The 26,600-nt window shown below is 31.7% G+C and overlaps 10 protein-coding genes across 12 annotated transcripts; 4 read left to right on the top strand and 6 right to left on the bottom strand.

The window, feature by feature from the left end:
• Positions 1–856: 856 nt before the first annotated feature.
• On the bottom strand, positions 857–2,236 carry LOC128389092 (uncharacterized; the record flags this gene model as incomplete). Its single annotated transcript, XM_053348607.1, has 5 exons — positions 857–1,312; positions 1,392–1,597; positions 1,656–1,944; positions 2,017–2,114; positions 2,176–2,236. Coding segments are annotated over 5 exons (1,053 nt in total), but the record flags the coding sequence as incomplete, so codon positions are not given.
• A 396-nt stretch (positions 2,237–2,632) lies between these two features.
• LOC128388873 (uncharacterized) lies at positions 2,633–4,295 on the bottom strand. 3 transcript variants are annotated; one of them, XM_053348330.1, is made up of 6 exons: positions 4,088–4,295; positions 3,959–4,021; positions 3,799–3,896; positions 3,408–3,720; positions 3,140–3,348; positions 2,633–3,072 (listed from the first exon to the last, which is right to left on the bottom strand). In XM_053348330.1, the coding sequence occupies exons 1-6, from the start codon at positions 4,173–4,175 to the stop codon at positions 2,698–2,700; spliced, it is 1,146 nt and encodes a 381-aa protein (XP_053204305.1). In that variant the 5' UTR covers positions 4,176–4,295; the 3' UTR covers positions 2,633–2,697. The 3 variants fall into 3 exon arrangements, with proteins under 3 accessions (XP_053204305.1, XP_053204306.1, XP_053204307.1); XM_053348331.1 differs by having other exon boundaries at positions 3,140–3,282; XM_053348332.1 differs by having other exon boundaries at positions 3,140–3,228.
• A 196-nt stretch (positions 4,296–4,491) lies between these two features.
• LOC128388876 (uncharacterized) lies at positions 4,492–5,918 on the bottom strand. Its single transcript, XM_053348335.1, has 5 exons — positions 5,855–5,918; positions 5,695–5,789; positions 5,339–5,630; positions 5,076–5,284; positions 4,492–5,014 (listed from the first exon to the last, which is right to left on the bottom strand). Exons 3-5 carry the CDS (start codon positions 5,493–5,495, stop codon positions 4,634–4,636), a joined length of 747 nt encoding a protein of 248 aa, XP_053204310.1. The 5' UTR covers positions 5,496–5,630; positions 5,695–5,789; positions 5,855–5,918; the 3' UTR covers positions 4,492–4,633.
• Positions 5,919–6,001: 83 nt separating this feature from the next.
• LOC128388878 (uncharacterized) lies at positions 6,002–6,536 on the bottom strand. The gene is made up of 2 exons (XM_053348337.1): positions 6,445–6,536; positions 6,002–6,381 (listed from the first exon to the last, which is right to left on the bottom strand). Exons 1-2 carry the CDS (start codon positions 6,487–6,489, stop codon positions 6,007–6,009), a joined length of 420 nt encoding a protein of 139 aa, XP_053204312.1. The 5' UTR covers positions 6,490–6,536; the 3' UTR covers positions 6,002–6,006.
• Positions 6,537–8,530: 1,994 nt separating this feature from the next.
• Positions 8,531–10,494, bottom strand: LOC128388874 (uncharacterized). The gene is made up of 6 exons (XM_053348333.1): positions 9,917–10,494; positions 9,790–9,858; positions 9,627–9,722; positions 9,278–9,571; positions 8,998–9,209; positions 8,531–8,927 (listed from the first exon to the last, which is right to left on the bottom strand). Exons 1-6 carry the CDS (start codon positions 10,002–10,004, stop codon positions 8,559–8,561), a joined length of 1,128 nt encoding a protein of 375 aa, XP_053204308.1. The 5' UTR covers positions 10,005–10,494; the 3' UTR covers positions 8,531–8,558.
• Positions 10,495–11,469: 975 nt separating this feature from the next.
• LOC128388875 (uncharacterized) lies at positions 11,470–12,639 on the bottom strand. Its single transcript, XM_053348334.1, has 2 exons — positions 12,494–12,639; positions 11,470–12,407 (listed from the first exon to the last, which is right to left on the bottom strand). The coding sequence occupies exons 1-2, from the start codon at positions 12,537–12,539 to the stop codon at positions 11,626–11,628; spliced, it is 828 nt and encodes a 275-aa protein (XP_053204309.1). The 5' UTR covers positions 12,540–12,639; the 3' UTR covers positions 11,470–11,625.
• Positions 12,640–13,414: 775 nt separating this feature from the next.
• On the top strand, positions 13,415–15,801 carry LOC128388872 (gastric triacylglycerol lipase-like). Its single transcript, XM_053348329.1, has 4 exons — positions 13,415–13,977; positions 14,052–14,135; positions 14,399–14,989; positions 15,078–15,801. Exons 1-4 carry the CDS (start codon positions 13,470–13,472, stop codon positions 15,197–15,199), a joined length of 1,305 nt encoding a protein of 434 aa, XP_053204304.1. The 5' UTR covers positions 13,415–13,469; the 3' UTR covers positions 15,200–15,801.
• Positions 15,802–15,991: 190 nt separating this feature from the next.
• Positions 15,992–20,498, top strand: LOC128388879 (anoctamin-5-like). Its single transcript, XM_053348338.1, is given in 5 exon segments — positions 15,992–16,513; positions 17,349–18,979; positions 18,981–19,039; positions 19,042–19,441; positions 19,530–20,498. Coding segments are annotated over 4 exon segments (2,787 nt in total). The 5' UTR covers positions 15,992–16,513; positions 17,349–17,459; the 3' UTR covers positions 20,338–20,498.
• Positions 20,499–21,431: 933 nt separating this feature from the next.
• On the top strand, positions 21,432–22,990 carry LOC128389090 (uncharacterized). Its single transcript, XM_053348606.1, has 6 exons — positions 21,432–21,519; positions 21,582–21,650; positions 21,720–21,823; positions 21,894–22,197; positions 22,255–22,475; positions 22,625–22,990. The coding sequence occupies exons 1-6, from the start codon at positions 21,432–21,434 to the stop codon at positions 22,988–22,990; spliced, it is 1,152 nt and encodes a 383-aa protein (XP_053204581.1).
• Positions 22,991–23,936: 946 nt separating this feature from the next.
• On the top strand, positions 23,937–25,484 carry LOC128389089 (uncharacterized). The gene is made up of 6 exons (XM_053348605.1): positions 23,937–24,083; positions 24,159–24,227; positions 24,297–24,400; positions 24,478–24,775; positions 24,836–25,047; positions 25,113–25,484. Exons 1-6 carry the CDS (start codon positions 23,996–23,998, stop codon positions 25,482–25,484), a joined length of 1,143 nt encoding a protein of 380 aa, XP_053204580.1. The 5' UTR covers positions 23,937–23,995.
• The last annotated feature ends 1,116 nt before the right edge of the window (positions 25,485–26,600 follow it).

The raw sequence follows: 26,600 nt of genomic DNA, 5'->3' as shown, positions 1-26,600 counted from the left end.
TAAATTGTCTACTAATTCGATCTTATGAAACATTGTTTTTATAAGTCTTTTTCCCGGCTTCCATTTCTAATTGATGAATAAACCACGAAAACCACCAATTTTTCAAATCTTATGAGCATTGTTTCGATGAAAGTTTTCCCAATCTTCCGGACCTAATCGATGAATAAAATCACTTACATTTTATTGTATCATGACAGTGACCTAATTGATGAATAAATTTTAAAGCTTCTAATTCATTTTACATTGATAATAAGTTGAATGTGAATAAGAATACGAGTTAATTATTTGATCATCTTCTATTTGTTGCCCATGTTTCTAGGTATCATGAATGTGTATTTGAGTTTTTTAAAATTAATTCAACATCAATAACTTACCACCAAACGAAATATTGAGTCACTTCAAGTTTGGAAAGTATTACAATACATTCAATATATTTATAAAGAAGTTGAATCTCAAAGTTATTGTAACTAATCTGTTTCATCTTAGAAGATTGGAAGACTTTTATATCGGATAGATTATTGCACTCTTTTCGAGTTTTTCAAATTCAGTTTACACCAATCTTTGCCATGATCAATTCAATCACCATTTTCCATCTCGAAAAATGAGTCAAAACTGATTTATGATTAAATGAAAATTTACTTACTGTTAGCAATGTATTTAACTTTTTTCAATCTTACAGAAATTAACTTGGACCATTTTAAGCAAACTATAGAACCGAAAAGAAATGAAGTTGCTTTTTGCTACTATTAAAACTCCAATACTATGTTACCTTCAGATAATTGAATCAACTATTCAAGCTCATTGACTTGATTGAAAACAGGAATACATACGAGCTGGAAGGGTTAAGTCGATCAAATCGCTTCTTCCATGGAAGAATATTAATATTATTTGATATAATAAAATGTAGATGCTTTTATTCATCAATTAGGTCCGGAAGATTGGAAAAACTCTTATAAAAACAATGTTTCATGAAATCGAATCCGTAGACGATTGATTCTCGAGGAGTATCGTATTTTGGCCAATCATCTGGTTCCTTTTCACAGTTATAATAGATTTTGATTGATCGATTAGATTCAGCACAATATTTAGATAAGAAATCCGCTGATTTACGCGTGATTCTTCTGAGTTTTCTGAAGTCAAATAGTTTTATTTCTGGTAGAATCTTTACCAATTCCTTAATACGATCATCATTTGTTTCGTTACCATATATAGTACTATAAAAACAAGGGCCTCTAATCGCAAGATGATGTAAATTAGGAAATTTGGACAACAGCGCACGTACAAAACGCCAGTTCAGCTGTTCATCCCGTGACTGTAGCAAGAAAAAGAAGAGTAAAAATAATTTTTAAAAATTACTCAGATTCAAAGAAAAATATAAAGCGAATACTCACTATTTCAATAACCAAATCTCTCAAATTGTAGTTCTTTATGGACGAATCAACGCGCTCATATGGTACCGCAATTTTGATGAAAGCGCTTTCTAAAGATGGACAAAAGTCCAACAGATAAAATTCATCAAGATCTCCATCCCATCCGTATAAATAAGATTCCAGAATCTTCAAATTGGACAATTGCGGACCATAGTACCCGATACGTTCTATTATTTAAGAAATAGTTGCTTTCTTCATTCTAGATTATTAACATCAATAACTTACCGCAGCAATTGAAGTTGAGTCGCTTCAAATTTGGAAAGTATTGGACGTATTTATGAAGCTTTCGCATGCGGGTACCTGTTGAAAAAAATCGAATTTGTTTCAACTGATCAGGTTGAAACTTATGTTTATAGTCGAACATAGCATTATCCATTGTGACCATCTCGACATTTTTCAAATCTAGTAGATCATCAATTTTCAATCCAACCAAACCTTTGATATTTGAATTACAGTTTACCAATGCTCTAATCTTATTTTGATCCCTGGGACCGAGACATGGAATAGTTAAAATCTAAACTCATTGCAGCAAATAAAAGTAGATCAACTGTTAGTAAATATGAGCAATTTTCTATTTGATAATTACCCTGAGATTTGGTAACAATTCCCGTAAATTGTAGCGTGCAACAGTAGTTGGTTTCTTTACCCAAATTTTGGTATAATCAAAATGATCAAGAGGCCGCACTTGAAATCGATAAAAAGGTTAACAAAATACGAGCAATAATCGAAATGCAAATTTACTTACCCCTGACCAGATATTTTACTTTTTCGAGTCGCATGGAAATTAAGTTGGACCATTTTGAACAAATTAACAAAACAGAATTTAAATTTCAGACTATTTCTTATACAATGAAAACTATTATTCTCTTACCTTTAGACAACTGGATCAACTCTTCTAATGAAAAAGAATTGCCGAAGATCAACCAAAGATAGTTCTCTGGTAAATCGTTTAATGAAATTATTTTAATTAAGAAAAATTTCTCATGTAATTAAAATTTTAAATTTTGAATTTTAGATCCATCTTAACAGGACTGAGCTGTTTACACTTACAGCAACTACAAACAACCGTTACTAGTTGAAGGGTTTAAATTCAATCAATTGGTTCTTTTGAATACTTTGATTGTTTCAAAAGACAATTCAAAAGTTTTGAATCGAAATCAACGGTTGTTAGCATAATTAAAAAATAAGAGACGATACAATAATTAAATGATATTAGCATTCTACTCATTATCAGTGTGAAATGATTAACTAATAGTAGCTTGAGAGTTTATTCATCAATTAGATCCGGAAGATCACAAAAATATTTATAAAAACAATGCTTCATGAAATCTAATCCATAGACAATTGAATCTTGAGGAGTGTTTAATTTAGGCCAATCGAATGGTTCCTCTTTACGATTGTAATAGATTTCGATTGATCGATGAGATCTGAGACAATATTCAAACAAAATATCAGCTGATTTTTCAGTAACATTTTTAGATCCTCTGAAGTCCAACAGTTTTATTTCTGGTAGAATCGTCACCAACTCTTCAATACGATCATCGTTTATTTCGCCACTTCCTCTAATCGCAAGATGATGTAAATTTGGAAATTTGGACAAAAGATCGCAAAAGAACGACCAGTTCAGCCTTTCTCCCCATGACTTTAGAAAGAAAAGGAAGAATAAAATTTAATTTAGATTCAAAGAAAATCACAAATTCGATACTCACCATTTCAATAACCAAATCTCTCAAATTGTAATTCTTCAGGGATATATCAATATATTCACCTTTCGATGGACTACGAATGAAAGTGCTTTCTAAAGATGGACAAAAGTCCATAAAATGAAATAGATGAAAATTTCCTTCGTATTCTGATAGATATAATTCAAGAATCTTCAGATTAGACAAATTTGGACCTTTGTAAATTCTTTCTCCTCCTTCGAAAATAATTCTTTCATTAATTAATACGATAATTGATTCGATATCAGTAGCTTACCTTTGAGTAGCAGCGAAATGTTGAGTCGCTTTAAACTTGGAAAGTATTCAACGTATTGAGGAAGTTCAGTGATGAAAGTTTCGTACAAGCGAATTTGTTTCAACTGATCAGGTCGGAAGACTTTTTTGTAATCAAATTCGAGGGATTTCACCGAAATCATTTCGATATTTTCCAAGTTGAGCAAATGGAACAAATCAGAATTAAGACTATAGAGTCTAATCAATCCTTTAATCTTCGGATTATCATCAACCAATTTTTTTACATCTTCAAATTCTAACTCATCACCAAATAAAACAGCAGGAATACTGAGAATCTAAACTCACCACAAAAAGTACGAACATTAGATTAATAAATATTATATTGACATAAAAATCTTATACTTGATAATTACCCTGAGGTTTGGTAACAATTCTCGTAAATTATGATCTTTAATTGTTTTTGGATCGTTCATCAATATCTTGGTAAGATCGAAACGATCATCATTGGACTCTTTAGAACAGAGTTGGCGAAATTAATCAAAAGTAATTACATGTATAAAACAATTTACTTACTAATGAGCAAATATTTAATCTTTCTGTACCTCAAGGATATTAAACTGGACCATTTCGAACAAACTTTAGAAACAAAAAGAATAAAATTTAAGTCACTTCTCTTTACCATTTAAACTCTTATACTTTTACCTTTCGAAAGTTTGATCAACTCTTCTAGTTCGAAGATTTTATCTAAGATCATGCAAAGACATTCATTAGGTAAATCGTTGAATGACATAATTATAATTCAACGAACAGGTAAAATTAAAAAACGAATCGGATTCTCGTAATTTGAACATTAGAAATAATTAACATGTCATTTCCAAAGGATAACTTTGGTAAAGTTGTTGCTATTCAACAGAACCGTTATCAGCTGGAGGGTTCAGTCAATCAAAGCGCTTCTTTCAAATATACTGATTGTTTCAAAAAACTTTTTGAATTGAATAAAAATATGTTAAGTGAATTTAAACTTCTTGTGAAATGTTATTATGTATCAAACAACTTTAATACCGAAATTTTTTAGTCAATCAATTAGATCTGAAAGTGTGGAAAAAGATTTATAAAAATAGTGTTTTATGAAATCGAGTTTGTAGACAATTTATTCGCAAGAAGCTCCCAATTTAGGCCATTCGAATGGTAAATTGATATAATATCCAATCAGACCATTATTAATGCAAATGAATTGGAAGCTTTAGTTTATTCATCAATTAGGTGCGGAAGACAAGAAAAACGCTTATAAAAACAATGTTTCATGAAATCGAATCCATAAACAATTGATTCTCGAGGAGTGTCTAATTTGGGCCAGTCAATTGGTTCCTCTTCACAATCATAATAGATTTTGATTGATCGATTAGATTCGCGACAATATTCAGACAAGAAATCGGCTGATCTTCGAGTGATATTATCACATCTCCTGAAGTCAAATAGTTCTACCTTTGGTAGTAACTTAACCAATTCTTTCACATGGATATCCCTAATAGCGTCTTCTCCTCTAATTGCAAGATTATGTAAATTTGGATATTTGGGCAATAGTTTTCTTAAAAATGGCCATGCCAAGTTGCTCAATCTAATAGAAACCTTAAGATAATAAAAAAAGGTAAAAATCAATTCAATTTTAAGATTCTAATTCGATGCTCACTGTTTCAATTACTAAATTCCTCAGGCTGTAGTTTTTTTGTGCCATGTTGGCAAATTCATCATCTGATTCGCCGTTAATGTAAGCACTTTCCAGAGATGGACAAAAGTCCATCACATGAAATGCGTTATGGTCATCATACCATTCGTCTACAGAAAACTCGAAGATCTTTAGATTGGATAAATTTGGACCATCATAACGAACTGGTCCACCTTTGAAAATAATTCTTCAATTAATTTAGTTCATTGTTCAAACGAATAATTTACCATAAAACTTGATGTTGATTCTCTTTAAATTCGGAAAGTATTCAACGAGTTCATTCAGATCATTCAAATGCAAAGCGCATTCAAAGTAAATTTGTTTCAACTGATCAGGACAAAAGAGTTTTTTATACTCCACCATTTCATTATCTATTGAGATCATTTCGATATTTTCCAAATCAAGTGAATGAAAAGTATCTAATCCAACCAGTCCTTTTATTTTCGGATTATTGTTAACCAATTTTCCATAATTTACTGTCCTCGATCCCTCGTCATAACAAGAGAAAATATTAAGAATCTGTAACATAGAATAGAAATAAAAAATTACTAGTAAATGTAAACAATTTCTATGTAATATTTACCCTGAGATTTGGTAACAATTCCCGTAAATTATCCAATTGAATAGTTTCTGAATCCACCCATAATTTTGAATAATCAAAATTTGGAACTGTTCTGTCTAGAAATCGATAGAATCGACCAAGAAATTAGTGATACAATAATTAGAATATGAATTTTACTTACTGTTGAGAAGATATTTAACTTTTTTCAATCTTATATCAATCAAATTTGACCATTTTGAACAAACTAAAGAAACGAAAACAAATGAAATTTAGTATTGATTGTCCACAGTTGGACTTCATTATCAATGACAAATGAATTTGTAGCTTTAGAGATCATTCATCAATTAGGTTCGGAAGATAGTGAAAATTCTTATAAAAACAATGTTTCATGAAATCGAATCCATAAACGATTGATTCTTCAGGAGTGTTGTATTTAGGCCAATCAATTGGTTCCTTTTCACAATCATAATAGATTTTGATTGATCGATAAGATTTGCGACAGAATTTAGTTAAGAAATCAGCTGATTTTGAAGTCACTCCTTTGGATCTTCTGAAGTCCAACAGTTTTATCTTCGGCATTAACTTGACCAATTCTTCAACACGACTATCCTTAATAGCATCACCTCCTCTGACCGCAAGATTTTGTAAATTTGGATACTTGGACAACAGTTTTCGTAAGAATGGCCATGTTAGGTGTATTCCAAGTGGCTTGAGATGCAAAAAAATAGTTGAAAATTAATTTCAGAATAGATTCGGATTCTATATACCCACTGTTTCAATTACTAAATCCCTTAGATTGTAGTTTTTTTGTGCCATGTTGGTAAATTCATCATCTGATTGACCGTGAATGAAAGCACTTTCCAAAGAAGGACAAAAGTCCATCACATGAAATGCGTTATGGTCATCATACCATTTGTCTACAGAAAACTCGAAGATCTTTAGATTGGGTAAATTTGGACCATTGTAACGAACTTGTTCACCTTAGAAAATAATTCTTCAATTAATTAAGATCATTAATCACATTAAACACTAATAATTTACCTGCAAACCAAATATTGAGTCGTTTCAAATTAGGAAAGTATTCGGCGAGTTCAAAAAGATTATGCAAATAAAAATAGTCCTTATAACGAATTTGTTTCAACTGATCACGTTGAAAGCGTTTTTTATGCGAAACACGTATAAAATTTATTGAAACCATTTCGATATTTTTCAAATCGTAGTCATAAAGAGTATCTAGTCCAACTATTCCTTTTATTTTGGGATCGCTAATCACTTTCTCAAAATAATGCATTTTACAAACTTGGCCGTAATAGTGATAAGAGATATCAAAAATCTGAAACAATTGAATAGAATAAAAATTAATAAACTTCCAGTTGGTGTGAGCAATTTCTGTTAAACATTTACCCTGAGATTTGGTAACAATTCCCGTAAATTATTAATATATCGTCGAATAGTTTTCAAACTTCTTGTGTTAAAATTGAAAATTGAAATTCATCTGATTAGCAATAATTTTTTCGATTCACTTTGGGTAAGACTCAAGATATGTCCGTCAGCTCGATATTTTCAATTTTCAGCTGATTTTTTTCTCGGCTTAAGGTTCGGTTTGATTGTCTCAGGCCCTCCGGGCCTTTCTTTGGTCATGGTGACCCTTATTAGCGAAGACCTAACCTAACCTAATTTAAACAAACACAATTAACTGAACAATTAAGTCCATTTTCATATGTAGCTTGAACTTTAAGCCGAAAAAAAGTCAGCTCAAAGTTAAGATATCGAGCTGACGGACATATCTTGAGTCTTACCGTTTAATTGTTGAAAAACTTTTCGAATTGAATAAAAGTGACCTCAATAAATATTAATAGTAGACTTGAGTAAACTTTAATGATGAAAATCAAAATAAAGTTTATTTTGTCATTAGTCATAGTCTCATAGAACGATATCTGAACAGCAATCCCATCAATTGTTTTCGGGGATGGTTCAACCACAAATGACTGATCAACCATCAGTACCGAGTCGGTACTACCGACCCAATCGATGCCAGTTGAAGCTTCAGCCCAAGTCAATACCAACACCCATTCCAGTTTCAGTTCCAACTTCAACTCCGATGTCAATACCAGAGACAAAAACACTGACAACACTTACAGTAAATAAAGATTCTAGTGGTAATCAAACGACTGATTTATTAATAATTGTTCGTCCTTATCCATCTCAATCCAATGATAGTTTAATCAAGAGTTTTGGTCAACAATTACAAACACGTTCGAAAGTAATTGTTTCCATAAATAAACCAAGTCAACATGATTCACGAAGTTCCTGGATCACGACAATGGGTCGAAATGGTAAATTGTTGATATTACTTCGAACCTTAATAATTCGAGTTATTATTTCTCATTAGTGGGTGCTTAGATTGCGTTTTTACTATTTTCGACTTTGTCAAATTTTCATCTCAATTTTTAATACCATAATATTTCATAGAATCCTCGTAGTTTTACCAGAATTTTGTAGTAATAATCGTTAGCAGCGAATTTGTTTCAACTGATCAGGTAGAAAAACTTTTTTATCGAAACATAACTCTAAAGTGCACATTTCGATATTTCCTTGTTATAATTTTCTCCAACACATGCAAGAAATCCAATCAATTCCTTATTCTCGGAAAGTTGTTGACAATTCTTGTTAAATCATCAGATCGAAGACTAACCGAGATCAAGCTTGATTACGGATTTTTTTTATTCGTGGCTTTGGCTTTTTGATTGATTCAGATCAGTCGGTTGTTGAAGAGAATGGGTAATCAGCTGACCTGTTTCGTTATCGAGTGATTTTGATAAATCAATAAGGACCAATATGTAACCATAAGTGATATTAAACTTTGTGTTATAAAAGTTTCGATTTTATTCATCAATGAGAACTGGAAGAGATAAAATAGATTTATAAAAACAATGTTTCATGAAGTCAAATCCGTAGACAATTGATTCTTGAGGAGTGTACAACTTAGGCCATTCGGCGGGTTCATTTTTACAATCGTAATAGATTTTGATTGATTTCTTCTCTTTGACATAATATTTGGACAGAAAATCAGCTGATTTATTCGTCACGTTCTCACATTTCCGTAAGTCCAATATCTTCAACTCAGGTAATAATTTTATCAATTCTTCTAAGTCATTATCATTAATCGCATCAACATATCTCATCCCAAGATGATGTAAATTAGGAAATTTGGACAAAAGTCTTCGAAGTGATGGCCACGAAAAACAACCAGACTTAATCGAATGAATAGAAGAAAAAATAGTTAATAATCTAATAAGTATTGACTTACACCCATTGACTTACACGACTTTCGATAACCAAATCTCTCAGATTGTAATTCTTTATCGATTCATCTACATGAATAACCTCTGCCCAATATAAGATGAAAGCGCTTTCCAAAGAGGGACAAAAATCCATAAAATGAAATCCGGTGAATTGTTCAACGAAATCGTATGTACCAAGTTCAAGAATCTTTAACGAAGACAAATTTGGTCCATTGTAAAAAACTCCGTCCGCTATTATAAACAGTAAAACGATATAAACCATTAATTCAGTCGTAAGACTAATTCAAGTTGAAGCTCACTTTCAGCGAGTTGTATGTTAAGTCGCTTCAAATTCGGAAAATATTCAATGAATGAAGGAAGATCAATCATATCAAAACAGTAGCAGCGAATTTGTTTCAACAGGTCAGGGCGAAAAACATATTTATAATTGAATTGGTTCTGAAACACTGCAGCGCACATTTCGATATTTTCCAAGTAACCAACTCTTTCCAAATCGAGATCGCTAATCAATCCTTTTATTTGTGGATTATTTTTGAGAATTTTAGATAAATTACCAAAGAGATAAAAATTATAAGATGAAACTTCTATAATCTACCATAAAATTAAAATGTAATTAGAAATCAACGTCATTTTGATCTAAAAAGTTTGTTAGATTTGGAAACAATTCCATTAAATTGTAACGTCTCCAATTTGTTTCATAATTCATCCAGAAAATGTTCTTGTCGATATAATCACGTTTTCCATCTTTGGATTAAAAAATTGAAAATAAATTAATTATAATCGTTAATGGGTTAAGTAGATATTAACTTACACTTCATCACTTGGAGATATTTTACTCGATTAAATTTCGGCGCAATCAAATCGGACCATCGCGAACAAACTGAGTGAAAGTAAATAAACATTCAAATTTCATCATCTAAACTGAATTTTTATCTCACCTTTAGACAAACGAATCAATTGTTTAACTCCATGGAAATTTTCTAAGATTTTCCAAAGACAATTATCAGGTAAATCGTTTAATGACATGATAGTAATTTACTTTTTAGTCATTTAAAGACTTGAAGAAATGAAGAAGCACAAATTTAATTTGAAATGAGAAATATTCCTGAAAAAACAGCTGATGAACTACTAAGAACAAGCGCTGGACCGTAGTAAAAGGCAAAAAGAAGCAAAAGAAGAGCTAAAAGACGAAAACACTTTTTAAATTCAATTCTTTTTACTTATATTAAATTTTTACGATTTGAAGATGAACTCAGGTCAGTATATGTGGTCAAATTATCGATAAAAAATTAGATTTTTAGTTGAAATTGAATAAAAAAGTATTCATAAATTGACGTTCAAACTTCGCGCATCAAAAATCAGAAAAATTGAATTATTTTGAGATTTTGGTGATTATTGTTTTGATTAAATGTTATTATTGTCAATATTTCGTCAAAAGTTCAGAATAAAATGTCCTGAGGCTCTTTCACTTCAATTCTACTTGACGGTGGAGAATTTTGGCCCTTTTTCACTCTTTTTTGCTTCTTTTCGTCTTTTTGTCTTTTACCACGGTCCACAAGCGCTTCTTTTGAATATGACAAAAGGAGCATTTTAACTGGATCTGAGTATCCTTCTCGAAAATTCCAAGCAGCAAATGAGTTGTTTTGCCCATAATATCCATGCGACTCTTCATCATCAAAGTAATGAAGTAATTGCTCAATGGCTGATTGTCTCAAAATAATAGCATAGAAATAAAGAAGAGAATAACAAACATAGAATATGATTGAGTAGATAATAAAACGGAGTAGACCATTTCGGTTAGGTTTAGTTCGTTCACTTAGAATAAAGTCCCTTATTGATTCTCATAACTTAAGCCCACCTCCAACCATCTAAAATCTTATATAAAAATTCATCGTTAATAGAATACAGAATAAGAAATTAAATGAAACCGAAATCTTTATGAAAAGTGAAAGTCTAAAAAAGTAACTTCGAGATCACCTGATTGTTTGTCTGAATATTATCGCAAATCTCGTAGATTATATGAAATCTATGACAATTGCGAAAAAGGACCAATTGAATAGCCTAAAGTAGATACATGGACTCGCACTATGGACTCATTTTCATGAAGAACTGTTTCTACCAAAACTCATACAGTCTTTCAGCTCTTATTGGTGAAGAATCGTTGCACAATCTATAAGTGTACAACAATTTTCCTTCAGGGAATATGAGCAAAAAACATCACTGCTTAATTGGTTCAATATTGCGAAAAAGTAGCATCGTTGACGACCATTTCAACAGTTAACTTGGTTGTGGATTGATGATTTATCTAGTTATTCTATTCTTGATTGCTGAATATGGAATTTTCTCAAAAAAAAGTTATTTTCTATTTTTGATTAATCATGTGAACATAACCATAACATTCACCTTTTATTATCTTAACGATTATAAATCGTTGATGATAAAGATTACAAAATTAGTGTATTAATTGTGAATCCATGAGACAAGATTAAGATTATTGCTCAAAATAAACTTTATTTGTTTATCACCATAAAAGTTCAACTCATTTAGAAACTGAAACTGATCAATTGATCAAATCCTATGATGTACACACAATGTGCACACTTTTACATATGAACATCAACGAAATATTAACAAGATTATAAGTTATTTAGGCGGAGGGGGAGGTTACGATTTCTCCTGATGAGGCAGCTGAAGCGGCAACTTCGTCAGCCTTGTCTAATTCAGCGGTAGCGGCTTTGACGGCTTCGATCTTTTGTGCGGGTGGAAGTTTGTCAGCACCGTTAACCTTTTCCATGGCTCCTTGGATTTTGCCCTTTTGTTCTCGGATCTTTTTGTTATCTTCTCCTCGGAATGCGTCTAACATGTCATCGAATCGGTTTCGAAGGGCATCAAATCGTTCAGTGATGGTGTTCTTAAGACCGGACCAGTTGATTCCGAAAAGAGATCGAGACTTGGCTGCTGAAACTTCACTAACAACTTGGTTCTCAACGTTGTCAACTGAGGTGAGAATTTGGCTAACGGCTTCAGCTGATTCAGTGGCATCAAGTCGATCCTTAAGAGCCTTCAAGGTCTTGAGAGCATTGTCGAGGATCAATTGTCGAACTTCGTCTAATTTACCCTTGTTCTTTTCGATGTATGATTCCAAAGAATCAGTGACGGCGTCAACTCGATCAGAGACGATTCCTTGGAGACCAGGAAGGTTCTTCATGAGAGCATCAGCTCCATCTTCGAGAAGATCTTCAGCAGATTCTTGGAGTTGCTTAAGTCCATTCATGAAAGATTCTTTAGCTTCGGCGATTTGTTGTTGAAGAGCTGAGCCGAAGAATTTTCCAAATTGAGCCTTGGCATCGTTGAAGGCTGATTGAGCGTTAGCCACTAAGTCGTTTAAGACATTTCGCTTTTCAACGGATCGAGCTTCGATAGCGACGACTAAACAAGAGAAACAAGAAAATAATTATTAGAATAATCAACTAATTGTTCACACAATTGGAATAGATTAATAGTCTAATACTTACATCCAGCGACGAGGAGAACGGCAAGAGTAAGTCCAAAGAATTTCATTTTGATTTTTTTTATATTTTCTGATTAAAGACAATTAATCTGATGAGAATTGAATGTAAATCAGTCTCCTTTTATACTAGAAAATTCAATCAAAGTTTGATTCATTTGGTGTTACAATTAGTAAATCATTTTAATCTCACCTGTTCAATTGACTGTTTCAATAATTACATTGTCATCTCCCAATCAAATTTTATCCTTTGTCTTCGTCTAATTTAGATTGACATCTAATTGTTTCTTTCTCATAGCTTATCCATAGCTCACAGTGTGGCCTTTAATTATCAAAAACAACAATTAGTAAATTGTTGTTGAAAAACATTTCGATCAATCTAATATTTACCTTTTGACATTCAATCACTAAACTAGTTCGCTAATTGTTAACAGAAAGGGTAAAATATGCTTCCATTTGCAGAATAGATAGAAATTAATTGTACTGATCAAGGTTAAAATATAATTACAATTTTAATCATGAGCACAATTAAATCACAATTATCGTAAAAATTAAACATTCGTAGGACATAATGTCAATTTCGTTGGATTTAAATTTACCTTTGCTAAAAGTCAATGTATCTTTAATTGAAATTTGAAAAGTAATTGTTACAAGCCATTAATTACCAGAGGAAATTAAATCAACTGGTAATTAACAGTTGACTAGGCCTAATCACGGTTGATTTAGTTTAATTTATAAAATATTATTTATTAATAGTTAGTAATATTTAATTGTTTCAAAGAAAACCTAACCTCAAATATTAATAGAAAAAAAATTTCTCAACTATTAATAAATTATTTTCAAATTAAGAATCAAATCAAACTATTAACTTTCGTTTAATTGTTATGATTGTTTTCAATTGATGTTTTAATCAACTTAATCGGCAAAATTGAGTTTTAATTTTGTTCAAATTTTTTTTTGATTGTTTACAATTAACTCTCTTAATGGACATTTTTTGGATAATCAAACCATTTTTTTCACTTGATTTCATTTTAATCTATTTAATTGTTACAGTTAAATTTTCCCAGTCATTAGATGATTATGGTGACAGTCCAGAGATAATTAAATCTCGAGGATTTAATTGTGAAATTCACAAGATTGTTACAAGTGATGGTTATATACTAACCATGTTTAGGATTGTTAACCCGTTAATTGTTAAACAACAGCAATTAAGAAAACCACCAAATCGATTGGTAAATAATTACAAGCCTATTATACTTCAAAGTGGATTAGGTGGCTCATCTGATGATTATATTTTCAGTTCACCTGATGGTCAAGTTGATGAATCTTTGTTAAATAATCCAAATGTTGACCAGTTAATTAACTATTACAATGGTACTGGTCGCAATTTAGGTTTTCTACTCGCAAATCTTGGTTATGATGTTTGGTTAACTAATTTTCGAGCTAATTATTACTCTCGGAATCATACAACTTTAGATCCTGATTCAACAGGTACCAAAGACTATCCAAAATTCATCATAACAATTAGTTGGTCTAATTAAGCTTAATTATTGTTTTGTCTCCAGAGTTTTGGACAACAGGTCTTGATGAAATGGCCACGATCGATTTACCAACTACAATTGATTATATTTTGAATTCCACTAAAAGAAGTAAGTAAATTGTTTACATAATAATTTGTGGAAACAATTGAATCAAATGCTAATTGTACTTGATTGTTTGATTAATTCATTTTCCAATTCCTCGTTGTAAGTGCCATCTATTGGAATAGTTAAATAGTTTGAAGAAAATTTTTCTCCCCTCAACACAAGATGGCAGCACTTTTTTCCGCTCATTTTCGTTAATTGTGATTGAGAAACTTTTATGTTGCAATTAAGGAAACTTACAATTAATCTATCGTTTCTTTTGATAATAGAGACTGTTGGATATATTGGATTGTCTCGAGGATGTGCTGTCATGTTTGCTCTTTTATCAGAGAGACTTGAATACACGGAAAAAGTTAAACCGTTCATCGCAATGGCTCCAGCGGTTTTCGTTGGTCGTTGGTCAGTTAATTTGTTTAAAGCGATTCTTGTAAATGTGAACAGTTTATTACGATATTTGGCACGCAAGAGCCCAGTCGAGTGTTTTGGTCGAGGGTTTCCAAAGAAAATGTATCAATTATGCCACAATTCAGAGTTTAATCCATTCTGTTCAATTGGTCAACATTATTTATCCTTTTTACTTGGTGATCATACAAATCTAACTCGTATGGGAATCTATTTGACTCACTTTCCCGCTGGGTCACCATGTCTTGATTATATTCATTACTTTCAAATTGGACTAAGTGGTCGATTTCATAAACTTGATTATGGTGAAAAGGAAAATTATCTCCGGTATAATCAATCTAGTCCACCAGATTATCCATTGGAAAAGATTAGATCAAAGGACATTTACATATTCAATTCGAAAGGAGATAAACTCGTAACTCCAAATAATGTGGTGAAATTGGTGGATAAACTGAAAGGTACTTAATACGAAATCAACAATGATTGAAATTCTGATTAACTGTCACACCTTACGGTTAAATTAATTTTCTATTTTCTTTGAAACAGTCAAGCCAAAAGAATGGAAAGTAATCAATAGATTGGATTTTGACCATTTAGACTTCATCTTTTCATTGGAACTTGGCGTTGAAGTTAATCGAGATATAGTTCGTATTTTGTCCTATTATTGACGATTAGATCAAGTTCGAAGTACTAACAATCTATAAATATGGTCTATGTGAAAAAAATCGAACCTCAAACACCAAAGATTTCGCCAAAGTGTTCATCATGATTAGTGAGCTATTTAAGACTTTGTAATCAATAGAAACTGGAAATAAATAGTAATCATGATAAACCAATACAATCGACAATTTAATTTATTAAATCTCTAAATCGATAGATTGACATTGAAAAGGAGAAGAAGAAAAAATCAATCAACAAGTTGATTGTCTTTACATGTTAATCAATTCTCAATCGACCAACAATTTAATCGCTAATCAATAACTGTAATCTACCAACTTTTGTTTTCCTAATGATTTCTAACTGTATCAATTGATTTACCCTTAATTGTTAAAGTGTTTCAAATAACAATTGATTGAATTAACCATATAATCATTTTTTTTTAAAATAGAATCTTTAATTGCTCCTCACTAACAATCAAACCTCAAGTACATTAAACTAATAGCAATTAAATTGAATGGAAAACAGGATAAGACAAAACAAAAACGATTCAATTTGTTTCTATTGAAAAATGGATTTCCTATTAATCCAAATAAATCTCACCAATAGAAACCAATTGAAATGTGATATATCCTTCAATGAGAACATGAACCATTTAATCTAATGGAAAATTTAGATCAGTTAATTAACATTAATTAAACTCTTTTCTCTTCTCGAAACCCGAAAAAGTTTCAACTTCTACCAACAGAAGCGCTGGTAACGTGATAACTGTTTCCGTCTACATTTGGTTAACTTGTTTTCACTTCATCTCTTTACCTGAACAGCTTTTTGAGACTTTCATGTTTTCCTTTTCCAATTTGGATTATCCAATTTTGATAATCTTCTTCTTCTCCTTCTGGTTAACATGTTGATTATTTTTCCCCTTTAATCTCAGTGTCCAATTGTTTCGGTGGTAATTATGGTTAATTGTTTAGTCAACTCATCGTTTTTTTTTGTAACACTTTGTTTCCCTTTGGCAAACAGTCAACATAATCCAACCATATTGTTGAATTTAGATTAACCTTTATCTTTGTTTATCTCTGTCTATTTTTTTATTCTCTTTGTTTTTCTCTGTCTTTTGTTATCTTTGATTTGTTCTCATTTTCATCATCATCATCTTAATCTCCATCATCTTACAACATCAACAATTCTAATCATCAACAGTGTAATGGTTTAAATGGATGGAAAGATTTTCTTTTACTATTCCTCTCGGTGACCCATGTAAACAAGATGAATTCATCTGACCAATTGGTTGAGTTAATTTTTGCTAATCTAAATTGTAAATGGTAAGTTTACATTCAATTAAGTAATTAGACTTTAATTAGTCTTCTAATTTAACCACTGGTTTTCCTTATTGGTTAATCTATCAGTCTCTCAATCAGTTCGCTTGCATTTTGGATAATGTACTTAATGGGGGATAGAGTAACAATCAGCTGAGAGTTTAAAGGTGGGATTTTTTTGGCTTTTTCTTAATCTGTATTCTATTAATGATGATTAATTTTATCATCTATTCAATCATATCCTGTGTTTGTTTATGCTTTAGATAGATTGATGGACAAATAGAGTTAATCAATTCAGTGTATCGATGATCCTTTTGTTGTCTATTGATTGTCTCTTTTCAAGAACATGTAATTTGAATCATTACGATTTGAATTATGATTGATTATTATAACTTTTTCTCTGTTCAATTTACTTGATTAATCAATTACTCATCTTTAAATTAATATTTCTAATTGAGATACATTAATATTTCAAGTTATTAGATTTTTCGTCATAAAAGAAATGATCATGTTAATATTGATTATCTTTTGCTGGCTTGAGATTCACTAGAAATCAAGATTTATTGATTATCCATTTACTTTTAAATCATTTACTCTAATCAAGGATAAAGATGATAGTAAACAAGATGACAAATTCATGTAACTTGTGAAAAAGCTGAATTTCAGACTTGAATTGAATTGAATGACTTTAAGACTGAATAATTACCATGAATCACCACATGATCATTGGAACCGGTTTATGATCATGAGAAAAGAAAATCAATCCTTCATGGAGAAGAAAAGTCAAAAATTTATCTGAATAATTTACTAACATTGATTTTTTATCTTCTTTTATTATTAGAAACTCTTATTAACTAATCCTTGGAACTTGGTGTTATTTCAATGGAGTTTTTTTTATATGTTCATCACTTCCCTAAATCTAATTAAATTATAAATCTGTTTGTTGACCATAATGAATGACAACTCAGAGGAATCAGAGTCTCACGAATTGGAGGAAGGATCTAATCTAACAAATTCTGGTTTTAGTGTACAAATTGTCTCAAGTTCTATTGTCCATCCATCGTCGACCTCATCTTTACTTGCCACTGAACCTCCTCTTCCTGGTGCCATTGAAGAGATGCCTTCGAACAATGTTCCTGATAAACCGAGAGGTTATGATAATAATCATGTTAATAGGGAAGGAGATGATGAAAATGATGAGAATAAATCAAAAATTTCTCTCAATCAAGATACAATTTTCTTTGAAGATGGAGAGCGTCGAATTGATTTTATAATAGTTAACAAAGCTACTCAATTATTTCGTGAAAAATTTGACAAATGTCGTGAAATCTTTGAGAATAATTTAATTCAAGAAGGGTTACATTTGGAATCATGTTCGGGTCACAGAGGGAATTCATTCCTACGATTTACCAAGATTCATGCTCCATGGGAAGTTCTTTCTCGATACGCGGAGATCTTACACTTTAAAATGAAAGTGAAACCGATTGAATCTTGGAAGACAAAATTCATGGACGAATCACTGAGAACATCTCCGTCCATGACATCGAGCATCGCACCGCCAGTCACTACAATAAAGAGACCAAAGTTGAGGAAAGAGAAATTTACTGCAACTTGGAGACGTGACAAAGAATACATGTTCGATATTCAAAGTGATGGTAGAGAAAACTTTTTTTCACCAGCCCAAAGATCACGAATCGTTGATTATATTCTCAAACGGACAAGTTTCGATGAAGGTCGAGCGGACGCTTCGTGCCTTGGGATCGATAAAATGATGGAAGATGGTGCTTATCAAGCTGCTTACCCTCTTCACGAGGGTAAATTAACTATGGACCATAAAGATACTCCTCGAATGGAATTATACTCTAAATGGGCCTCGTTTTGGCACTTTTTTGACCCTCAACCTCTCGACGAAATATGTCACTATATGGGAGCTAAAATAGCAATGTATTTCGCTTGGTTAGGTTTTTATACGATTATGTTGATTCCCGCCTCGATTGTTGGCCTTGGTTGTTTCATGTACAGTATCGCTACTTACCCTTCGGATACAGTGTCTCTTGAAATTTGCACCAAATCGTATGATGATGTAGCCATGTGTCCACTTTGTTCAGACCATGATTGTGATTATTGGCTATTATCGTCCTCTTGTATTGACACCTTTTTCTCTTACCTTTTCGATAATCCATCCACTATTTTATTTGCCGTTTTCATGTCCATTTGGTCGGCAATTTTCACTGAATTCTGGAAGCGATACTCAGTTACCATAACCTACCAGTGGGATATCTCATCTTTAGACTATTATGATGAGGTCCCTCGACCAGAGTATCTTGCCAAATTGGACCAACAAAAGAAAAAACAACTCAATTATATTACTCGAATGTACGAACCTTATGTACCTTTCTGGAAGAAACGATTCCCCTACCTTGTTTTATCGGGTTCTTTGGTTCTCTTCTTCATCTCTATACTCATTGCCGTTGTTTTGGTATAATTTTTATCGCGTTTCCGTTAAAACTGCCCTTTCAGAAGATCTTGACCCTCAATTGGTCGATACTCATCTTTAATTAGTGCAACCACAGCATCTTTCATAAACGTTATTCTCATAATAATCTTCAATTGGATCCATGAAAAAGTAGCCTACAAGTTAACTGAAATGGAATTGCCTCGAACTCAAAACGATTTCGATAACAGTCTAACACTCAAATTATACATTCTACAATTTATCAATTATTATTCTTCATTATTTTATATCGCATTTGTTAAAGGTCGATCAGTTCGTAATCCCGGTGATATGTTTAAACCTGGTCTGTTGAACAAAGAGCAATGTGGCCTTGGTGGATGTTTCGTCGAACTGACCATTCAACTAGCAATCATAATGATTGGAAAACAAGCAATATTTGCCATTCTTGAGATGATTCAACCTTGGTTCGAGAAAAGAAGCTCAGTAAGTACCAGACAGAATTAAACTAATACTGTATCAGTAGATTTCAAATCGATTAACCATAATTACCTTAATTCTTTATTTTTCAAACAGAAAACTTTTAAACTTTAGTGCTAAAGATTTACTTCGTTTACCTCAATGGGAAGCAGATTTCGCTTTGAAGGGTTGGGAATCAACAGCCTTATTTTATGAATACTTAGAAATGGTCATTCAATTCGGAATGGTCACTCTATTTGTCGTCGCCTTCCCTTTGGCTCCGTTGTTTGCATTGATCAATAATGCATTGGAAATTCATTTGGATGCAAGAAAATTTTTGTGTCACTATAGACGTCCGATTGCAATTCGTATTAAAGATATCGGTGTTTGGTCTCACATTATAACGGCATTGGGTAAACTTTCCGTTCTAACCAATGCTTTGATCATTGCATTCACTTCAAGTTTAATACCCAAAGTTTATTATCACATGAAAACTGGTTCACTTGAAGGTTACATACCCTGGTCACTTTCGTATTATGAGACAAAATATTTACCGCAGAATCTGACCAATTTCATCAATGAGTTCGGCCTTTCCCTCAATTCATCAACCATGTGCGCTTATTCTGGTCTCCGGTATCCACCGGGCAGAAATCATCAATATCTACCAAGACAAGCCTTTTGGGAAGTTCTCGTTTATCGATTGGTGTTTGTTGTCACTTTCATTAATATAATTTGGATTTTTAATTCTTTCCTCGAATGGATTATTCCGGATGTTCCTAAGAAACTTAATCAAAGGATCAGACAAAACACTTACCTAACTAATGAATTTATCATTAACCAAGAAACAATGAGAACGAGATCATCTTATAGCTCAGCTAAACAATCATCTTCAAATATTACAATTGATCCACAAGTCTAATTGTTAACTGATCATTATATTTAAATATTATCTGAATAATGTACTTAAAATGTTGACAATGTAAAAGAATATATTGATATTTATGTTGTAAATTGTATCAATCAATTGCAGGAAATTTGCAATATCATAAAGCCTATTAAATTGTTTATTTACAAAGTAAACACCGATCCAAGAATTTAATTTATATATAAATATAATTACATGTATATTAAAAAGCGAAAATTTCTTTTATTCTCTAAGCCAAAGGCTCGATTTATTACCTGGCCATTAATTCAAAATGTCCAAATCTCGAATTTGTATCATTCAATTAAATACAATAGAGAGATTTCTGATAGTCATGCGGAAGAGTTGGTAAAATTATTATCAGAGTTCAAGATATTGGACTTGAGAGAATGTGAGAGAGACACACAGAGACGCACAAATCAGCTATTGGTTTACATCAAAATTGCGTGTCAAAGCTCATCGACCAATTAAAATCTTGTGGCCTGAATCAGGTGCTTGCAGAGATTTAATTTGCTCTGAATTCGATTCGTTTTTATCAAACTTTCCCCAGTCTTCCAGGTCTCATTGTCGAGTGAAATTTCAATCACATTGTAACAACCAACTCTAATCATTTAATAGAAGTTTTGTTCACTTCATTTTGTCGGTTATCTAAAAAGCCTCATGTCAAATGAATTATTCCTCATGTTTCTGGGAAACTAAATCAACGAATCAGACAAAACACATCAAAATCATAAATTTATCATTAGCCCAGAAACGATGAGGTAAAATATTTAAAAAAAAATTATCTGTGAAAATTCCTTAACCGGATGCACTATGTAATTTTCACCAACAACCTATTATTATTAATACCTCACTAAGAAACTCCATTCATAATGCTCAACTCTAAATAACGCAAATCACACTTAAAACGAGCGCCTTGGAAGCTACTCTTTCCTAACAAAGGAGCCATAAAGCACCAGAAACTATCAGCTGGTTTTAACGAAAACTTTTTAGTAGTAAAAAGTTTTTGGAGGGAAATGGCTTACAAAATCCAATTTTGAATTGAAATTTTAAATTATTTCCTTAAATTGATTTCAACTGACAAGTGAGTTATGTCGATTAACAATCTACCAAACGAGTGTCTTTTTATGATATTTGACCATTTTAATGGATTCGAAGAGTTGATCCAATTGTCCAAAGGTAAGATCAAGATGAAGTTTTAAGTTGAAATTTTCCAAATTTATTTTCTATTGATCTCTTAGTCTCTTTAAGATGGTTCTTGGTCGTTTTGCTGAAGTTTAGCAAAGTTAAATATCTTCAATTAATGGATAGTAAGTAAACCTCAACAAGATTAACTCTTGATTTTGACTAATTCTTGAATTGATTGTTTCTAACTTTAGAACGCCAAAGAGACGGTGACTACATTGAGAATGACAAACTTTGGAAAAATACTAGAGAAACTTTGAAAAGTCACAATTTAAGAGATTTGTTGCCCAATCTAAGGGTATTTGCATTTTTCCTACTGATAATAAGTTCGTTTTTAATGAAATATCTTTCGAATGTTTTTTGTATAGATTATGGAAGTTCCGAAGGATGTTTTTCTCCGTCTCCGTTCTCCGGAATCGTATGACTTTAGAAGGTTGATTAACGAACATCCAAAAATCAGAGGATTAATTGGACTTTATGAACCTGTTGAGAACAGATATAACTTGGAAAATATCGAAATGGTTTCGTCAGATTTCAAATTCGAATTTAAAAAAGTCTTTCGGCCTAATCAGTTGAAACAAATTCGCCTAAAGCAAATTTACATGTCTGAATTTTATCAATATGTCGAATACTTTCCGAGTTTGAAACGACTTAGCTTAACCCTTTATTATGGTATGTTTACTACGACATAATACACAAAGAGTTATAATTTCTTTTTGTTTGTTAAAGATTCAGCAAAACCTTACAATGGTCCAAAATTGCTCGATTTAAAGATCCTCGAATTCACTCCTAGTTCTTGGGTGAACAAATTGATTGGATTGTACTTCATGGATTCTTGTCCGAATTTGCAAAGCGCTTTCCTCTCGTATTCTGATGAAAGTGATTTCGCTAAGGATATCGTAGATGAGTCCATAAAAAATTTCAATCTAAGAGACTTGGTTATCGAGAATGTAAGTCATTGAGTTTCAAATTCTTATTAGATTATTCTTAAATTGTTCTTTTATCTATCCAGACTTACATGGTAAGAACATGTAAGTCACTGAGTGAAAAACAACTCAACATTCGAATAACTTTTGTTGTGTTTCTTATCCATCCAAAGGCTTACTATCTTACATGGACAGCATTAAGAAGAATCCTGTCGAAATTCCCGAATTTACATCATCTTGCGATTAGAGGCTACATAGTTGAGGAAAGTCATGTAGAAGAATTTTTCAGACTATTACCAAGAATAAAACTGATCGACTCGAGGGAATATGACGGATTTATTCGCGAATCAGCTGATATTCTGTCCAAATATTGTGAGAAATCCAATCGACCAATTAAAATATATTATGATTGTGAAGAGGAGCCAAACGAATGGCCTCAATTGGTTAATACTGGCGATCGAATTTGTTATGGATTCGATTTCATGAAACATTGTTTTTACAAAACTTGGGACTCACTTCCGCATTTGCTTGATGAATAAAGTTGCAAAATGACTCATGTACTTGAGCCGTTTTATTCAATTACATGTAGTTAATAATAATTGTCTCCTTTATTTATAATTTATAGATTTGAACATAATCAACTGATAATTTCATGAGAAAATCTCTAAAATTCTGTTAAGTTTCAATTGAGCCAATAATTATGAGGTAAGATTGTAAATAATCCGAAAGAATTATTGTAATCGTTACATCTTGGAGAGTGTCGAATTGATTTTATATTATTAGTTAGCAAAACTAATCAATTTTTTTGTGAAAAATCTGAAAAAATGCCACAAAATCATCGGAAATAATTTGCTTCATGAAGGGCTAAACTCAAGATCAATGCTTCATGTTCTTTTTTTCTCTTGTTCATCTCTCAATTGTTCCATGGGATTTTCAAGAATATTACGTGAGTGCAGCAAAACGCGTTTAAAACGCTCCTTTTGTTCTTAAAAAAGTGCTAAATTAATTAATCAGGTGCTTTTGATAATTAATCACTAATGTTATTGATTTTCAATGATAAGTATTATTAATATTTTCCCATATTTATTGATTGTTTTCCAAATTTCTAGAGAATCAACTGGCATTTCGGTAAAAACGTAACTCAAAAATCTGCTAATTCTCTGTTCAAATATTGTGTTAAAGCGAATCGACCAATTCTAATGTATTACAATTGTGAAAACGAACCTGTCGATTGGCCTGAATTGGTAAATATTGTGATTTGTTATGGATCCGACTTTATGAAAAATTGTTTTTACGAATCTATCAACTGTCTTCCAGTTCTCATCGATGAATAAAAATGGAAACAAACATTAATAATACACAAAGTTTAACATTAGTTATGGCTACATAACTCTTTCGTCCTTATTGTTGATCAAAACGAGCGCTATTAAAGTTACCCTTTCCCGTCAACGGAGGCATAAAGCACAAGAAACTATCAGCTGGTTCTTTGCAGGAACTGATTAGACTTTTGTTCATCTCTTCAACTTGACGTTTTCAAGTGAATTATGTCGATTAATAAACTACCAAACGAGTGTCTCTATATGATTTTGGACCATTTCAATGGATTCGAAGAGTTGATCCGATTGTCCAAAGGTAAGTTCAAATTATCGAGATTTGAAATTTGTTAAACTTTTAATTTCTAAAAAATAATTTATATTGATTTCTTAGTCTCTCCGAGATGGTTCTCGGTCGTTTTGATGAAGTTCAGTAAAGTTAAATATCTTCAATTGATTGGAAGTAAGTAAACCTCCAACTGATTAATTCTTGATTTCGAATAATTCTTGATTTGGTTGCTTCTAATTTTAGACCGCCAAAGAGACAGTGACTACATTGAGAATGACAAACTTTGGAAAAATACTAGAGAAACTTTGAAAAGTCACAATTTGAAAGATTTGTTTCCGAATCTAAAGGTAATTGATGACTAGCGTTTTTCCAACAGAAAAATATTAGATTTCTAATTCTATCGATCGAATTTTTATTTGTATAGATTATGGAAGTTCCGGAGAGTGTTTTTCTTTGTCTTGAATCATATGATTTTAGAAGGTTGATTCACGAAAATCCGAAAATCAAAGGATTGATTAGACTTTATCAACCTGTTGAGAACAGATATAACTTGAAAAATATCGAAATGGTTTCGTTTGATTGCAAGTGCGAATTCAAAAAAGTCTTTCGACCTGATCAATTGAAACAGATTCACTTCGACAAACTTTTAGACTACACTGAACTATCACAAGTTATCGAATACTTTCCGAATTTAAAGCGGCTCAACTTAGCTCTTCGTTATGGTATGTTAAAAAGAATTGATTTATGAAATCGGTAATAAAATTTTTCTAACTTCGAAATAGACACAAAAAAATACGATGGTCCAAATTTGGCTGCTTTAAAGATATTTGAAGTTGCAGTTGTAACACATTCTTATGATGAGTTTTCGGTATTTCGCTTTATGGATTCCTGTCCAAATCTAGAAAGTGTATTCTTACATTATATTTATGGTGAGGATGCTTCTGTTAACGATTCGATAAAGAATTTCAATTTAAGAGATTTAGTTATCGAACAGGTAAGTCGATAAATGAAAAATTAGCACTTGATTAACTGTTTTTTTGTGTTTCTTACTATCCAAAGGCTCATCATCTTAAATGGTCATCATTACGAAAAATTTTATCTAAATTTTCCAATTTACATCATCTTGGAATCAGAAACAATAAAAATATTGACGACAGTCATGTGGGAGAATTGGTGAAACTATTACCAAAAATAAAACTGATCGACTTGAGGAGATGTGACGAAGTGACGCAAAAATCAGCTGATATTCTGTCCAAATATTGCGAGAAATCCAATCGATCAATTAAAATCTATTATGGTTGTGATAGATTAGCAAATAGATTGACTAAATCGACATTTCGTTATGAGAAGATCTGCTCCGGGTTCGATTCTATGAAAAATTGTTTCTTAAAATCTTGGTCCATTCTTCCGGACTTGCTCGATGAAGATTAATCAAACTTTTGTATAATTCTGATTATGAGTTTACTAAAATTGAAAAAAAAGTGAAACTAAAAGTTTCTAAGACGAATCAATAAAATAATCATTTGAATTAAATGTATATTGATGGTTAAAATTCTTTATTTATTTTGTTTAAATAAATCAATTTACTTCATCGATAATAAACAATTTACTTGATAATGTTTTCCTAAGTTTCGATAATGTTTAAAGATTGATTATCTTTCTATCTTAACTGATGAATAGAATTTTAGATTGATCATCTATGATGTTTCGAGGCGAAAGACGAAAGTTCATTTTTATTCCCAATTTTTGTATGCAAATTTATCATTGCGAAAACTCATGTTATGAATGCTTCGAGCATCTGGACTCGATAGTCAATCAGCTGTTCTTTCCGAGGGAAACGAATTTTGTTCATTAATCATTAATGTCATTGAATTTCAATGATAAGTTATCATCATTTCTTTAAGTTTACAAATCAATTATGTCATTAAACGATTTACCTGATAATTGTCTTTGAAACCATGAACTCAAAGAATTGATTCAATCTTCTTAAGGTAATATTCAGTTACGATTAAGTTTGAATGCTTATTTATTTAATTTTATTCCAAAGTTTGTTCAAGATGGTCCGATTTAATTTTGTTCAAGTTCAGCAAAGTTGAATATTTGCAATCGAGAGATACTGTAGTAAATTAATTTTCATCTAATTGATTTCACTTTTAACTAATTCGTTTCTCTTTTCACAATTCTAAGGTACAATTGATTGGATCGATAATAACCTATGGAACAAGTTTGCAACATTACAATTTAAGAGAATTGTTTCAAAATATCAAGGTAACTGTGCCTTAGATCAAGTTCATTTCTAATGATCTTTTATCTTTGTGATAGAGGGTTCGTCTATTTTCCGTAAGTCTTTTTCTCATTTCAGGCTTCGATCAGATTTTTATGAAAATACGATGAAGAGAAAGGAGCTAAAATGGGAATTTGAATGACTTAAAATTTCATTATGATTCCCTCGTTTCAGGGTTTACACTGGCAATAAAAGATAATGAACTCCAATAATTCACCAAGTCTGATTGAACACGTGAAAGCTTCCTTCAAATGCTTAGTTAA

The sequence above is a fragment of the Panonychus citri genome, unplaced genomic scaffold (assembly GCF_014898815.1).
Source record: "Panonychus citri isolate SS breed McGregor unplaced genomic scaffold, ASM1489881v1 Contig00104, whole genome shotgun sequence".
Lineage (NCBI taxonomy): Eukaryota > Metazoa > Arthropoda > Arachnida > Trombidiformes > Tetranychidae > Panonychus > Panonychus citri.
The sequence above is the reverse complement of the archived record's forward strand: the minus strand, read 5'-3'. Positions and strand labels throughout refer to the sequence as shown.